The sequence below is a fragment of the Chiloscyllium plagiosum genome, unplaced genomic scaffold, assembly GCF_037043375.1.
Source record: "Chiloscyllium plagiosum isolate Xiang-an unplaced genomic scaffold, Cpla_swu_hap1 HiC_scaffold_49, whole genome shotgun sequence".
NCBI lineage: Eukaryota > Metazoa > Chordata > Chondrichthyes > Orectolobiformes > Hemiscylliidae > Chiloscyllium > Chiloscyllium plagiosum.
Genome location: NW_028270187.1, coordinates 4,031,297 through 4,047,613, shown reverse-complemented (window position 1 = coordinate 4,047,613; position 16,317 = coordinate 4,031,297). Strand labels below are relative to the sequence as shown.

The window sequence follows — 16,317 nt, the reverse complement described above, 5'->3', positions numbered from 1 at the left end:
ACAGTTTGAAAGCCTGGATATAGACTGAATAGCTTTATGTATTTAGATTGCTTTTTGCTGGAATGAGATATGCCTTGGGATGAACATTCATAACATGACAGCATTTTTCGTTAGGATTGAGAGTGAGATTCTGAAGCTAGTTTCCTGAATCTTAATAAGGAAAACTATGATGGTACGAGGCATGGGTAGGCTATGATGGATTGGGAAATGTTACTGAAAAGAATGAGATTGGGTGGACATTCAGCAAATGAATGGGTTAACTATCAAATTATTTATTCCAATCTGATTTAAGTGCAAAGAGAACAGTGGCCAAACTATGGCTTACAGGGGAAGTTTCAGAACGCATTAGATACAAAAAAGTCATTCAAATTAGCAAGAAAAGAAACAATAGCATTGAAGATGAGGAACTGTTCAGAAGTCACCGAAGGAGCACCAAAAGATTGAGTGCCAAGAGGCAACTAGAATATGAGTGCAGGCTTGCAGGGAACATAAGAACTGACGGTAAAAGCTTCTGCAAATATGAAAAGAGAAAAAAAAATCTGAAAACCAATCTAAGTCCCTTGCAGTCAGAAACAAGAGAACTTACACTGAGCAACAAAGAAACGGCTGATGAACTAAATTATACTTCACTTCTATCTTCATACAGGAGATAAAAACTGTGCTGGAAATGATGGGGAACACAAAGGTTGTTGAGAGGGAGGAAATAAAGGAATATTGCTGGGGAAATTGATGGGATGCAAGGGAGATCGATGTTCAGGACCTGACAATCTACATCTCAGAGTGGTTAAGGAAGAGGTCTTAGAATTAGTGGTTGCATTGGTGATAGTGATCCAACAGACTGTGGGACAGTGCCTATGGATTAGACGGTTGCTGTTGCATCCTTACTATTTAAAAATGGAAGTAGAGTCATAGAGTAATGCAGCATGGAAATAGGCCCTTTGGCCCAAATAAGTCCTCTGTTAATTAAAACCAGGCACCCAGTAAAGCTCACCTTGGCTCTTAATCAATTAAAATGCGAGTGAGTGATAGAGAATTCCTAATTTCTACTATTTAGATTAGATGACTTTTTAGATTACTTACAGTGTGGAAACAGGCCCTTTAGCCCAACAAGTCCACACCGACCCGACGAAGTGCAACCCACCCAGACCCATTCCCCTTCATTTACCCCTTCACCTAACACTACGGGCAATTTAGCGTGGCCAATTCACCTAACCTGCACATTTTTGGATTGTGGGAGGAAACCGGAGCACCCGGAGGAAACCCACGCAGACACGGGGAGAATATGCAAACTCCACACAGAGAGATGCCTGACGCAGGAATTGAACGGGGGTCTCTGGTGCTGTGAGGCAGCAATACTAACCACTGTGCCACCGTGCCACCCATAATTTAAAGAAGAATAACAATTTATTTTCATAACTCTAATACTGAACACTAAACAACAACTTGTGGGCGGCACGGTGGCACAGTGGTTAGCACTGCTGCCTCACAGCGCCAGAGACCCGGGTTCAATTCCGGCCTCAGGCGACCGACTGTGTGGAGTTTGCACATTCTCCCCGTGTCTGCGTGGGTTTCCTCCGGATGCTCTGGTTTCCTCCCACACTCCAAAAATGTGCAGGTTAGGTGAATTGGCCACGCTAAAATTGCCTGTAGTGTTAGGTGCAGGGGTAAATGTAGGGGAATGGGTCTGGGTGGGTGCGCTTCGGCGGGTCGGTGTGGACTTGTTGGCCCGAAGGGCCTGTTTCCACACTGTAAGTAATCTAACTATTTACAAATCCAAGCGCCCCTTTTCTTAGCTACTTAATATCTCACTTCAACTCTGTAAAAAAAAATGTTGTTCCACTCACACATTTATTTCACATTGCATTAGCTTAATCTCAAGGCTTCACGGTCTCTGTCTTCCCCGCTGTTTTCTGTTTGCCAGCTGCTGAGCTCCCTGGGTCATCTTCTTTCTTTTCATTGTGAATAAACTTTACATCAAAAGGTACTTTTGATAGAGTTTCTTTTTCTGATTTCTTTAAGAGTACGATGTGAGAAAGGCAGTTAATTTTCTGGTAGTTTCTCTCCCTATGGCAGTTGCTCTCTGGTCAATTTCAAAATGTCTTCAGTCTTATATCACCCAACATCGGATTGTCTTACTTGGTCGATGTTGGCAAAACCATAAGATCAAACTCGATATGGTTTTGGTATCCAGTGGCATAACTTAAACTGATTGGTTAAATTTGAATTGTTGTCAAAACCGCAAACAAAACTCAGGTATCCATTTCACAGTCAAATGATGTTTATTTTCAATTTTCCAGTATACTCTGGGAGTCCCATCCAGTTTGATACAAGGGTTTGTAATCTCTCCGTTCAGAACAACATTCTCTCTCTTCAAGGTACAGGACTTGTCTTCAAACTTCATAACACAGGACAGTGTTAAAACTGTACTGGAAATGATGGGGAACACAGAGGGTGGTGAGAGGGAGGAAGTAACATTATATTGCGGGGATATTGATGGGTAAAAATGGAGATCGATCCTCAGGACCTGACAATCTTACCCCAGAGTGGTTAAGGAAGTAGCCTTAGAATTGACACATTGGTGACTATGTTCCAGGATGCTGCAGATTAGATAGTGCCTGCATATTAGACGGTTGATGTTGCAACCTTATTGTTTAAAAAGGGATGTAGGATCATCCAGTAATACAGCAGGGAAAGAGGTGCTTCGCCCTAAACTGGTCCATGTCAACTATGGTTCCCACTAATCTAGTTACAATTGCCCTCACATGGTCCACATCCCTTTAAACCATGCACTTATCCAAATGTCTTTTTTTTTAAATATTACTATTGTACCTGCCTCAACCATTTTCTCTGCCAGTCCATTCCATATACGCACCATTGTCAATGAGAAAAAGTTGCCTCTCAGGTCCTTCTTAAATCTTTCCCCCTCACCTTAAATCTGTGCCCTCTTGTTTTCATTTCCTCATCCCTGGGGAAAAAAGACTATCTGCTTTCAACCCGTCCGTGCGTGTGTTGATTTATACACTTCAATATGATCACCTCTCATTCTCCCATGTTCCAAGGAACAAAGTCCTATCCTGGACAAGCTCTTCTTTCAACTCAAACCTACTCGCCCTGGCAACATCCTCATAAATCTTCTTTGCACTCTTGCCGGTTTAACCGCGTTTTCTTATTACAGAGTGATCAAAACTGTACACAATACTACAATTGCGGCCTCACCAACGATTTATACAACTGTAACATAAAGTCCCAATTCCTATGTTCAATGTCTCAGCCAATGAAGGCCAACATGCTAAATGCCTTCTTAACCACCTTGTCGCCCTATTACGTTGCCTTCAACAAATTATGTGTTTGTACTCCTAGAATCCTCTGTTCCACTCACGTCTCTGGACCTTTATATTTCCTAAAGTGGTTTGACTTTCTAAACGGTTACACCTCACATTTATCTGTACTGAATTGCATTTGCCAATCCACAGCCCACTTCCTCATCTGATCAAGATCCCTCTGTAATTGTTGATAACCTCTTCCTTGCTGTCATCAATACAGTCTAATGTTGTATTATCCACCAACTTCCTAATCATGCCTTGTAGAATTCGCATTCAGATCATTTATTTGAATAACAAATATTAAAGGTCCTAGTACGGACCCCTGTGACGTATCACTAGTCACAGCGTTCCAGTCCGAGGAAAAAAAACCTTCAACCATCACTCTCTGTTTCCTAGAATTGAGGCCAATATTGAATCCAATTAGTAAGGTTTCCAGCGTCATTGAGTCTTAAAGGCATACGTTCATACATCGCAGAAGTAGACACTTCGGTCTAACAAGTCCATGCCGATCATAACCCCAAACTAAACTAGCCCCACCTGCGTGCGCTTGGACCATATCGCTGCATTTTAAAAAATTCATGTACTTAGCCAAATGTTTTTTAAACTTTACAACTGTACCCATATCCATCACTTCCTCTGGAAGTTCATTCCACACACAAACCAGTCTCTGTGTAAAATCAATTGTTCTTCGTGTCCTTCTTAACTCTTCCTCCTCTCATTTAAAAATATGCCCACTGGTCTTGAAATCCCCCATGCGAGGGAACAAAAGACACCTGCCACCCCCTCATGATTTTAAAAACCTCTATAAGGTCACCCCTCAACATCGTGCACTCCAGCCTGTCCAACATCTTTTTATAACTCAAACCCTCCATTCCCAGCAATATCGTGGTAAGTCTTTTCTGAACCCCCTTCTGCATAATAATAGCTTTCCTTTAAATGGATAGCCAGAACTGGACACAGTACTCCAGAAGAGGCCTCATCAACATACTATACAACCTCAACATGACATCCAATCCCCTATATTCAAAGGTCTGAGCAATGAAGACAAACATGCTAAATGCTACCTTAACCATCCTGTCTACCTGTGATGCAAATTTGAAGGAATTGTGCTCCTGAATCCTAAGCCTCTCTATTCAACTACACTACCTAAGGCCCTTTCAATTGTAGAAGCTCTGCCTTTGTTTGTTTTACCAGAATGCAACACATCACATTTATCCAAATTAAACTCCTTCTCCCACTCCTCAGCCCACTGACCTGATCACCTTTTAGGGCCAGAGGGAAATTTGTAGTTGAAGTAGTGGCTCTTTTTCCCAATTAATGATCTGGATCTTGTTGTGCAGGGGGAGCATTTCCAAGTTTGCAGGTTGCATAAAAACCTGGGAGAATTGTAAGCTCTAAGGAGAAATGGTGCAGAAATCCAATAGGACATTGACAAGTTGGTGACATGGGCAGAGCGGTGGCAGATGCAATTCAATGCATTAGATGCAAAAACAAAAGGGATTTCAAATTAGCAAGAAAAGAAAGAGTAGCCTTGAGGATGAGGAACAGTTCAGAAGTCACCGAAGGGGGAACCAAACGATTGTGTGTGAAGAGGAAACTAGAGTATTAGTGTAGGCTTGCTGGGAACATAAAAACTGACTGCAAATGTATAAAGAGAAAAGTATTGCTGAAAACTAATCTAAATCCATTTCACTCGGAAACAAGAGAATTTACAATGAGGAACAAAGAAATGGCTGATGAACTGAATTTGTACTCACTTTTGTCTTCATACATGAGGAGATGAAAAATGTGCTGGAAATGATGGGGAACATGGAAGTTGTTGAGCCGGAGGAAATAAAGGAATATTGCTAGGGAAATTGATGAGATTGAAGGGAGATTGACCTCAGGCCCTGACAATCCACATCGCAGAGTGGTTAAGGGAGTGGCCATAGAATTTATGGTTGCATTGGTGACAGTGTTCAAGGATACAACAGACTGTGGGCTAGTTCATACAGATTAGACGTTTGCTGATGTAACCTTGCTATTTAAAAAGGGAAGTAGAGTCATACAGCATGGAAAAGGCACTCTGACCCAACAAAATCCTCTGTTAATTAAAAACATATACCCAGAAAAGCTCACCTCAGCTCATAATCTGTTAAAATGTGTGTGTGACAGAGAACTCCTAATTTCTACAATGTAAAGAAAAATAATAACTTATTTTCTAACTCTAATAGTGAATAATAAACAACAACTATTTACAAATCCAAGTCCCTTTTCTTAACTACTTATTATCTGACTTCAATGCAATAAAAATATGTTGTTCCATTAACACACTTATTAAACATTACATTAGCTTAATCTCAAGACCACACAGTCTCTGTCTTTCCTGCTGTCTTCAGTTTCCTGCTGATGATCTCTCTGGGTCACCTTCTTTCTTTTCACTGTGAATAAACGTTACATGAAAAGGTACCATTGATAGAGGTTTTTTTTTCTGATTTCTTTAAGAGCACGATGTTGGAAAGGCAGTTAATTTTCTGGTATTTTCTATCTCTATGGCAGTTTTCAACCAGTTTGCAAAATATCTTCATTCTTATATCACACAACTTTGGATCTTCTCATTTGGTCAATGTTGGAAAAACATTAAGTTCAAACTCAATTTGGTTTTAGTATCCCATGGCATCATTTAAACTGATTGATTAAATTTGAATTATTGTCAAAACAATAACTCAAGTATCCATTTCACAGCTAAATGTTACATATTTTCAATTTACCAGTATACTCTGCGACTGCCATCCAGTCAGATACAGGGGTTTGTAATCTCTCAGTTCAGAACAACATTCTCTCTCTTAAAGGTACAGTACATTAAAGGTACAACCTTCAAACTTCATAACATAGGAGGGTGTGAAAACTGTACTGGAAATGATGGGAAACACAGAGGTTGGTGAGATAGAAGAAGTAACAATATGTTGCTGAGGAAATTGATGGGTAAAAATAGAAATCGATCCTCAGCGCCTGACAATATAGGTTAAGGATGTGGCCTTCGAATTGATACATTGGCGAGCGTGTTTGCAGATTCTACAGATGCTGGGACAGTGCCTGCATATTAAACAGTTGATGATGCAACCTTACTATTTAAAAAGAGAGGTAGGATCATCCAGTAATACAGCAGGAAAACAGGCCTTCCGGTCCAAACTGATCCATGCCAACTATGGTTCCCACTAAGCTATTTACAATTGCCCTCATTTGGTCCACATCCCTCTAAAACCTTCCCATCCATGTACCTATCCAAATGTCTTTTTAAAAATGTTACTGTTGTACCTGCCTCAACCAATTTCCCTACCAGTCCATTCCATATATGCACCATAGTCTGTATGAAAAAGTTGCTCCTCAGTTCCTTCTTAAATCTTTCCCCTCTCATCTTAAACCTGTGCCCTCTTGTTTTCATTTCCTTATTCCTGGGAAAAAAAGACTATTTGCATTCATCCTGTCCGTGCCCCTGATGATTTATATACCTCTCTAAGGTCACCCCTCATTCTTCCACGTTCCAAGGAATAAAACCCTATCCTGGACAACTTCTTCCTCTAACCCAAACCTACTCGTCCTGGCAACATCCTTATAAATCTTCTTTGCACTCTTTCCATTTTAACTATATTTTCTTATAACAGGGTGCTCAAAACTGTACACAATACTACAATTGCAGCCTCACCAATGACTTATACAACAGCAACATAAAGTCCCAACTCTTATGTTCAATGCCTCGACCGATGAAGGCCAGCATGCTAAATGCCTTCTTAACCACCTTGTCACCCGATTATGCTGCCTTCAACAGGCTATATGTTTGCACTCCTCGAATCCTCTGTTCCACTCACGTCTCTGGACCTTTATATTAATATCTTGGTTTGACTTTCTAAAGTGTGACAGCTCACACTTACCTGTATTGAATTGCATTTGCCAATCCTCACCCCCTTCCCCATCTGATCAAGGTCCCTCAGCAATTGTTGATAACCTCTTCCTTGTTGTCATTGATACTTTCTAATTTTGTAATATCCACCAACTTACTAAACATGCCTTGTACATTCACATTCAGACCATTTATGAAAATAGCTGAAAAATGTGTTGCTGGAAAAGCACAGCAGGTCAGGCAGCATTAAAGGAGCAGGAGAAGCGACGTTTTGGGCATCAGGCTTCTGAAGAAGGGCTTATGCCTGAAACGTCGATTCTCCTGTTCCTTTGATGCTGCCTGACCTGCTGCGCTTTTCCAGTAACACATTTTTCAGCTCTGATCTCCAGCATCTGCAGTCCTCATTTTCTCCCATTTATGTAAATAACAAGCTACAAAGGTCCTGTCACCGACCCCTGTGGCGTACCACTCGTCACAGGCTTCCAGTCCGAGAAAACACTTTCAACCATCACTCTCTGCCTCCTAGAATTCAGTGAAACTTGAGTCCAATTAGTTAGGTTTCCCTGGATTCCAGGCGACCTAACCTTTGTGACTAGTCTGCCATGCGGGGACCTTGTTAAAATTCATGTAAACAGCATCCATTGGGCATTACAGGCCAGTCAGCCTCACATCGGAATTGGGAGTATGAGGGAGATGGGTGATGGTAAAACCATAAGCATTATAGCCAGCAATTGATATCAGAGCTAGTACTGTGCTGTTATCAGCTAGAATGAACCGCTCAGATTATTACTGCTTTAATAATGCCAATCACTCAGTGTCATCCTTTCAGCTGCTGAAATACATTTCTCTCTAGATTTGATGGGAATTAAGTCAATCAAATCATGCGGCGAACTTTCAAAATAATATTCACATCAATTTCAAGGAATAACATTAGTTTAGACAGCGGATTGGCTAGCCAACAGCGAACAGAGTCAGGATAAATGGATCTTTTTTCTGTTTGAGTGCGATATAAAGAGTGCAACTCACAGGGTTAAGCCTTTATCTCTAACTATTTGGAATCTGTATTCATGATTTGGACACAGGGATAGAAGTTACTCCAGGCAAATTTGCAGATAGTGCTAAAATAGTTGGGAAATAAGACATTTATAAATAGGATGGAATAGGTTCAGTAATTGTGACAAAATTTGACATTTGATGCGGGTATGATTGGGGTTGCCCATTGTGGTCAAAGGAATAGAAATGCAACTTATTATTCAAGTAGGAGAGAAACTTCAGAGTGATTCGGTGCAGAGGGATCTGGGTGTCCTTGTGCACGAATCTTATTACAGCAAGGAAGGCAACTGGCAATTGCTGAAAGAATGGTGTAATTGAGTCGGGAAATGATGCTGCAACTGTACAAGGCATCCGGAGAACTGTGTGGTTTTTTGGTCCACTTACTTGAGGAGGGATGTAATTGCATTGGAGGCAGTTCAGTGGAGATCCACTCAATCAATTCCAAGGGTTTGTCTTATGTGGAGAGATTAAATGGTTTCGGCCTATACTCTAGATAGTTTAGAAGATTGAGAGGAGGTCCAATTATGGGATATAAGATGCGAAAGTGTGATGTGGGGTCAACAAAGATGGGAGAGAGGATGTTTCCTCCTGTGAGAAAATCTAGAAATGAGAGGTCATTATTTCCGGATAAGGGGCTGAGCAGACTGAAAGCAGAGATAAGGAGGGATCCCTTTTCTGAAAGTTGGGAGTCAGGGAAGGGAGGCGTGAATCTGTAGAAATTCACCACTCCGCCCTCCCCAGAGGTTGTGGGGGATACCAGAACACTTAATAAATTTGGGGAGGAGGCAGAAGGATTTTTGATTGTGCCAATCTTCGGGCTACTTTCCCATCTGATCAAAATCCCTCTGTAATTGTTGATAACCTTTCTTGCTGTCAACCGTACCTCTAATTTTGTATCATCCACCAACTTATTAATCATGCCTTGTACATTTACAGAGGAGAAAGTGAGGACTGCAGATGCTGGAGATCAGAACTGAAAATATGTTGCTGGAAAAGCGCAGCAGGTCAGGCAGCATCCAAGGAACAGGAGAATCGACGTTTCGGGCATAAGCCCTTCTTCAGGAAGGGCTTATGCCCAAAACGTCGATTCTCCTGTTCCTTGGATGCTGCCTGACCTGCTGCGCTTTTCCAGCAACACATTTTCAGCTTGTACATTTACAGCCAGATCATTTATGTAAATAACAAATAGTGCATGTCCCAGCACTGAATCCTATGGCATGCCACAAGTCACAAGCCTCCAGTCTGAGAAACAACCTTCAAACACTATTCTCTGCTTCCTAGAACTGAGCCAATTTGAATCCAATAAGGCTTGCTCTCACAGAATCATAACCTTTGTGACTAGTCTGCCGTGCAGGAACTTGTCAAAGGCCTCACTAAAGTCCATATAGACTACATCCATTTGGAATTATAGACCAGTCAGCCTGATGTCGGAATTGAGAGTGTCAGGGACATGTTGAGGGTTCAACATTGGCCATCGTTTCAAGTCAACATGACGGATTAAAGAGAGTGGGGGCAGGGACATGGATTTGAGGCTGAGATATGATCAGCCACAGTTGTTCGGAATGGGGGAAGCAGGTTTTGGAGGGACTGAATGGCCTCGTTCTGCTTCTAACCCTTATATTCTAAAGTGAAACATACCTTGCACATCCACATATTTGTAAGCTGACGTGTATACAGGACCGTTGGGATACTTAACAAACTGCATTTGGCATCGATACCGTCCTGCATCCTCAGATGTAACCTGTTCCTTTTCAAAAGAAACACTTTTATTTCTTGTCCGGATCTCAGCCACAACAGAACCTTCCCGATAAAATGTGTAAATGAGTTCATCTTGCGCATGGAATATGAACTGACAATTCAACTTCAGTGTCTGTGTATACCACAGAGCTTCTGGCTCAGATTCAATACTCATAAGCGAATCAGGAGCTGTCAAGAAAGAAATGACTTGAATTAATAACGGGGCGTAAGAACCAACCAGACCAATCAGCTGCTTGCTGCCAGCAAAGTCTCTACTCATACAAGTCCCTGACTCCAGCTCATCATCCAACACGACTTTCCAAGTAGCTGTGTAACCAACCCTTCCACTTATGATTATAAAACAAATTTCCAAAAGGGGCACCGAATTTTGCTTTTGCAGTGTCTTTTCCCCATTTCAGCCCACTATCCAAAATACAGGAAAAAATAATCGGTAATTCTCAAGAGCAGTGCATCCCATTGACAGGAAATATAGAGGAGCTGGGTATTGTTTAAATGGAGAAAGACTGCAGAAAGCTATGGATCAGAGGGATTTGAGGAGTCCTTGTTTGTGAATCACAAAAAAAGCTAGCATGCAAATACAGTGGGTTACAGGGAACACAAATTGTTTTTATTTCAAAGGAAATGGGCCATAAAAGGTGGGAAGTTTTACTAAAGCTATACAGCCAACGCATTAGTCAGACTGTAGCTAGGATCCAGTGAACAGTTTGGGCCCCATATCTAAGGAAGGTTAGACCAACATTGGAGGCAGTCCACAGAAGGTTCACTCAGCTGAGCTGGGTAGGGAGGGACTGTCTAATGAGAGAGAAATTGAGTACGTTGGGCCTGTCCTCATTGGAGTTTACAAGAAAGAGAGGCGACCTTATGGAATATTCTTCAAGAGTTTTACAGCACTGATGCAGAAGAGGATGTTTCCCCTTGTGTGGGAGAGCCTGAGACAAGAGGGGCATTGCCTCAGAATAAGGGGATGTGGCGGACACCTAGTGAAGTTGGAGATGAGAAGGAATTCCTTCTGTCCGTGGGTAGTGAGTCTGTGGAATTCTTTGCCGCACAGGGCTGTTGAAGCTGGATCATTGAGGACATCCAAGTATGAAAATTTTAATTGGGAAGGAGAGTTGAGGGTGACTGGGAGCGTAGAGTTGTAGATGGTCAGACGGATTGCGATATCATTGAACACTGGAGCAGATGCAATGGGCTGAATGGCCTAATTCTGATCCCACATCTCAAGAATTTGAGAATGCAAGTGTCACAAGTCACTGCTCTGCTGATACAGCAGTCAATGCCTGCTATGTACTGAACAGATACTGCTGAGAACTATTCTTTCTGTGCTGTTAATGTTTGGAAAGGTGAACCATTTCCTAATGTCCTGCATTGACTGTGGAAGAGAAACTGTCAAGTGGGGGGGAAGGGGGTTACAAAAGAATTAAAAGAATGCATCAGACTCAGCGTCATAGAGTCGTCAACTCATAGGTTCATAAAACACAGAAATGGACACTTCAGTCCAACAAGTCCATGCCGATCATAATCCCAAACTAAACTAGCCATATCTGCCTGAGCTTGGCTCATATCCCTGCAAACATTTTTTAAAAAATCATGCACTTAGCCAAATGTTTTTCAAACTTACAACTGTACCCACATCCATCACTTCCTCTGGAAGTTTATTCCACACACGAACCACACTGTGTAAAATCAACTGTCCTTCATGTCCTTCTTAAATCTCTTTCCTCTTATTTTAAAAATATGCCCACTAGTCTTGAAATCCCCCACCCTCGGGAAAAAGATTCCTTCCATCCCCTCATGATTTTGAAAACCTCTATTAAGACCCCCTTCGACCTCGTGCACTCCAGTCAATGCAACATATTTTTATAACTCAAACCCTCCATTCCCAGCAACATCCTGGTAAATCTTTTCTGAACCCCCTTCTGCATAAGAATAGCTTTCCTTTAACAGGGCAGCCAAAACTAGACAGAACTCTGGAAGAGGCCTCACCAACATACTGTACAACCTCAACATGACATCCAATCCCCTATATTCAAAGGTCTGATCAAGGAAGATAAACATGCTAAATGCTACCTTAACCACCCTGTCTACCTGTGACGCAAATTTGAAAGAATTGTGCTTCTGAATCCTAAGCCTCTCTATTCAACTACACTACCTAAGGCCCTTTTAATTGTAGAAGCTCTGCCTTTGTTTGTTTTGCCAAAAAGTAACACTGCACATTTATCCAAATTAAACTCCTTCTCCCACGCCTCAGCCCACTGACCCGATCACGTTTTAGGGCCAGAGGTAGGGTTGCAGTTGAAGTAGTGGCCCCTCTTTTCCCGACATGTGTATCTTGGTTGTGGATCTGGATCTTGTTGTGCAGGGGGAGCATTTCCAAGTTTGCAGATTGCATAAAATCCCAGGACAATCGTCAACTGTAAGGAAAAATAGTGCGGAAATTCTATAGGACATTGACAAATTGGTGGCATGGGCAGAGCTGTGGCAGATGCAATTCAATGTAAAGAGAAGTGTGAGGTGCAGCACTTTGGTGGGAAGAACATTGAACGATAATAAAAAGTAGGGGGATACAATTCTACAGAGGGGTGTAGGAGCAGAGGGAGCTGGGGCACATGTCCACAAATCAGTGAAGGCGGAATGACGAGGGGAGAGCGATTAATAAAATACACAATGCCTTTGGCTTTATTAGTAGAGTTGTACAGTCTGCCAGCAGGGCGGTGATTTTGAATATGTACAAGACACCAGTTAGACCTCAGCTGGAGTAGTGTGTATACTTGTTGGCACCATGTTATAACAACGTAATGGGGAATGGGGCAGGGTTTGGGGGAAGCACAGAAGCGGCTTATGGGTGTGCTTTTCCAGCACCACTCTAATCTAGACTCTGGTTTCCAGCATCTGCAGTCATTGTTTTTACCTAAGATTCCATGGATGAGAAACTTCAGCGCTCAGGCTTTAATGGAGTATGATGCTTTTCAGTCTATAACAGACACGGTATCTGTATTAAACCGTGAGCTTTGTTTTGACTTAAATTGGTAAATAACCAGGAATTTGGTTCATAAAGGGAGCTGGTTTTCTCTTAGCAAGAGATTGTTTCAGTTCAGGTCATTTTCCCTCTGGGAGTGCACCAGCAGGATGTTTTCTTCTTGTTTTTCTTTTAATTTGTGAAGGCTCCAAGCGACAGTTTGATATAAAAACTTAAAATTCTCAGAGGTGTAAAATATATAATAAAACACTCACGCCCTCGAAATAGCGAGACTGTCACTCAAACAGACTCGTGGATGAAACATGACATTGAAAAGACAAATGGAAAGAAGGAGTCAGTTAAGTCGAGGCTTCAAGAGTTGTGTGACGATGATTGAAATATCAAAAATAGGAGAAGGAGTAGGCCATTTAGCCCTTCGAGAGAGTGCTGTCATTCAATCGGTAGTCTCAGTCCGGTTCCCCGTTTTAACGGCTTTAATAACGAACTCTATATGAACTTAAGGGGCGGGGTCATATGTACCGGACGTATCACAGATTAGCAATCGAGTAGACCAGGGTGACAATCCACAGGGTGAGTTTGAATCCCCCCGCTTTCCTATGAGAGCCGCTGGGTAACACTGATCCAGGCTCAGTGAGATCTGCATATGAGATGGTGTCTGTCGAAACCACGCCACCCACCCACTTCCCATCATCAGAAGAGTCCTTCTGGGAGACTGCTGCCTGTTCTTAGCCCTTCCCTTTCCCTTTCCAAATCCAATTGCCTCCAAATTTCAAGTGGGTAAGCTGCCCAGTCCAAGGGCATGTGGCTCACAATGTGGCAGCAATGCCTGAGAAAGTTTGGGGGTGGGGGTGTGGAAGGCACCATCAATCGATTCAGTGAAGACCCGCAAACCTTTGCGCATCAGAGTTGTACTGATGCTAACACATGAGAAGACCAATATCCTTACTATTTCCTACCCCTGTCTACCTTTGGGAATTATTAGAAACACACCCCAACTCACAGGATACTCTCACGAGAATGCTGTTGCTGTAGGGTGTTTTATGTGCCGATGTGGAAGATTGGCATTTGTACTCCCCAACATCCTCCTTTGTAGCAGCCTCAATGATGTAAGTCTTCTCCCTGAACTCTTTGGTAGTTTTGTTTATGATCCAGTTATAGGTCGTCGAATGAAGCTCCCGACCGGCATTGCAGCTAAGAGTGATCCGGTCGCCCGTTAAGAATCTGTCCCACATTGGCTCCATCGTTAGTACAGGTGCTCCAGTCTCCACTGAGGAACCTAATCCATAGAAAAACATACACAGCCACAATGGGAAGCACTGAAATTTGCTTGCTGCAGTAGCTTGCCACTCAGACAACTCAAGCTGGCTTAGGCTGATGAGTGGTAAGTAACATTCCCATCTCACAAATTCCAGACGACTATCTCCAATAAGAGAGAATCGAACCATCACCCCTTGACATTCAATGGTGTTACCATCTCTGAATCGCCTCAATATCGATATATAGGGGTCACCAGTGAGAGAGAATCTCACCAGCCCCTTCACTTTCAAAGATATTACCATGACTGAATCCGTCATACTATCAGTATTGGGGATGGGGGTGGGGGAGGTTTACCATTGAGAGAGAATTGAACCATCTCCCTTTGGTGTTCTATTGTGTTATTATCACTAAAGTCCCCACTATCAATATGCTGGGGTTACTATTGAGGGATAAATTAACCATCATCCCCTTCATTTTCCCCATTATTAACATTCTCGAGGCTATGTTGAGAGATCGTAACCATTGCCACCCATCCTCCCGGCTTCACAACATTTGTGTTGCTATCATTAAAAGCAAATCTAATAATCGCCCCCTCATTGGTGTTAGCATCACTGAATCACCCATTATCAATATGATGGGGATGACTATCAAGAGAGAGTCTAGCCAACAGTCCTTGACTTTCAATATTAATATCATCACTAAATTCCATCCCGATTAATATCCTGGGTATGCCATTGACCAGAAACTGGAGTGGACTCACCATGTAAACACAATAGCTACAACAGCAGGTCAGAGGCTGGGAAGCCTGCAGTGAGTAACTCACCTTTGGACTCGCACCCTGTCAACAAGGTGCAGTGACAGGCAGCATGGTTTTGTGTATCTCAATATCTTGATTGATTTTTTGGAGAAGAGAGAAAAAAAAATTGATAAAGGTAGAGTGGTGGATTTTGTCTATCTGGACTTCAGCAAGGTGGTTGACAAGGTTCTCCATAATATACGGTTGAGCAAGGTTAGATCACATGGAATATAGGGAGAGCTAGCCATTGGACACTCAATTGGCAGAAAGGTAGGAGTCAGAAGGCGATGGGTTGCTTTTCAGAGAGAAGGCTTGGGATCAGCAGGGTGCCACAAGGATCGGTGCTGCATCCACTGCTTTTCCTTATTTAAATAATTTGGATATGAATATAGGAGGTATAGTTTATAAAATAGCAGACAACACAGTTTTTGGCAAGGTGGACAGTGAAGGAAGTTGTCTCAAAGTACAATGGGATCTTGATCAGATAGGCTGAAGAGTGGCAGATGGAGCTAAATTTAGATAAATGTGAGGTGTTGCTTTTTCATAACGCAAATTAGGGCAGGACTTACACACGTGATGGCAGGGTTCTGGGAGTGTTATCAGACAAAGAGACCTTGGAATGCTGGTTTGTAGTTCATTGAGGATAGCGTTGCAGGTGAGGGAGAAGGTGAAAAGGTATTTGGTACGCTTGCCTTTAATGGTAAATGCTGGAAATGTGTTGCTGGAAAAGTGCAGCAGGTCAGGCAGCATCCAGGGAACAGGAGAATCGACGTTTCGGGCATTAGCCCTTCTTCAGGAATGAGGAAAGTTTGTCCAGCAGGCTAAGATAAAAGATAGGGAGGAGGGACTTGGGGGAGGGGCGTTGGAAATGTGATAGGTGGAAAGAGGTCAAGGTGAGGGTGATAGGTCAGACTGGGGTGGGGGCGGAGAGGTCGGGAAGAAGATTGCAGGTTAGGAAGTCGGTGCTGAATTTGATGGATTTGACTGAGACAGGCTGGGGGGAGGGGAAATGAGGAAACTGGTGAAATCCGAGTTCATCCCTTGTGGTTGGAGGGTTCCTAGCCGGAAGATGAGGCGTTCTCCCTCCAACCGTCGTTTCACTGTGGTCTGACGATGGAGGAGTCCAAAGACCTGCATATCCTTGGTGGAGTGGGAGGGGGAATTGAAATGTTGAGCTACAGGGTGGTTGGGTTGGTTGGTCCGGGTGTCCCAGAGGTGTTCTCTGAAACGCTCCGCAAGTAGCCGGCCTGTCTCCCCAATATAGAGGAGG

At 42.7% G+C, this 16,317-nt stretch overlaps 2 protein-coding genes across 6 annotated transcripts in view; one reads left to right on the top strand and one right to left on the bottom strand.

The window, feature by feature from the left end:
• The window catches only part of LOC148135401 (Fc receptor-like B), a 60,157-nt gene that overhangs the window by 13,711 nt on the left and 30,129 nt on the right, over window positions 1–16,317 (bottom strand). For all 4 annotated transcript variants that reach the window (XM_087984642.1, XM_087984644.1, XM_087984643.1 and 1 more), the window contains 2 exons: window positions 13,995–14,270; window positions 9,895–10,182 (listed from right to left, as the gene is read on the bottom strand). In XM_087984642.1, coding sequence (XP_087840768.1) covers window positions 9,895–10,182; window positions 13,995–14,270 — 564 coding nt within the window. The remainder of the gene's footprint in view (window positions 1–9,894; window positions 10,183–13,994; window positions 14,271–16,317) is intronic.
• Window positions 1–16,317, top strand: part of LOC148135402 (Fc receptor-like protein 2) — a 106,294-nt gene that overhangs the window by 72,162 nt on the left and 17,815 nt on the right. The gene's annotated exons all lie outside the window — the stretch shown is intronic.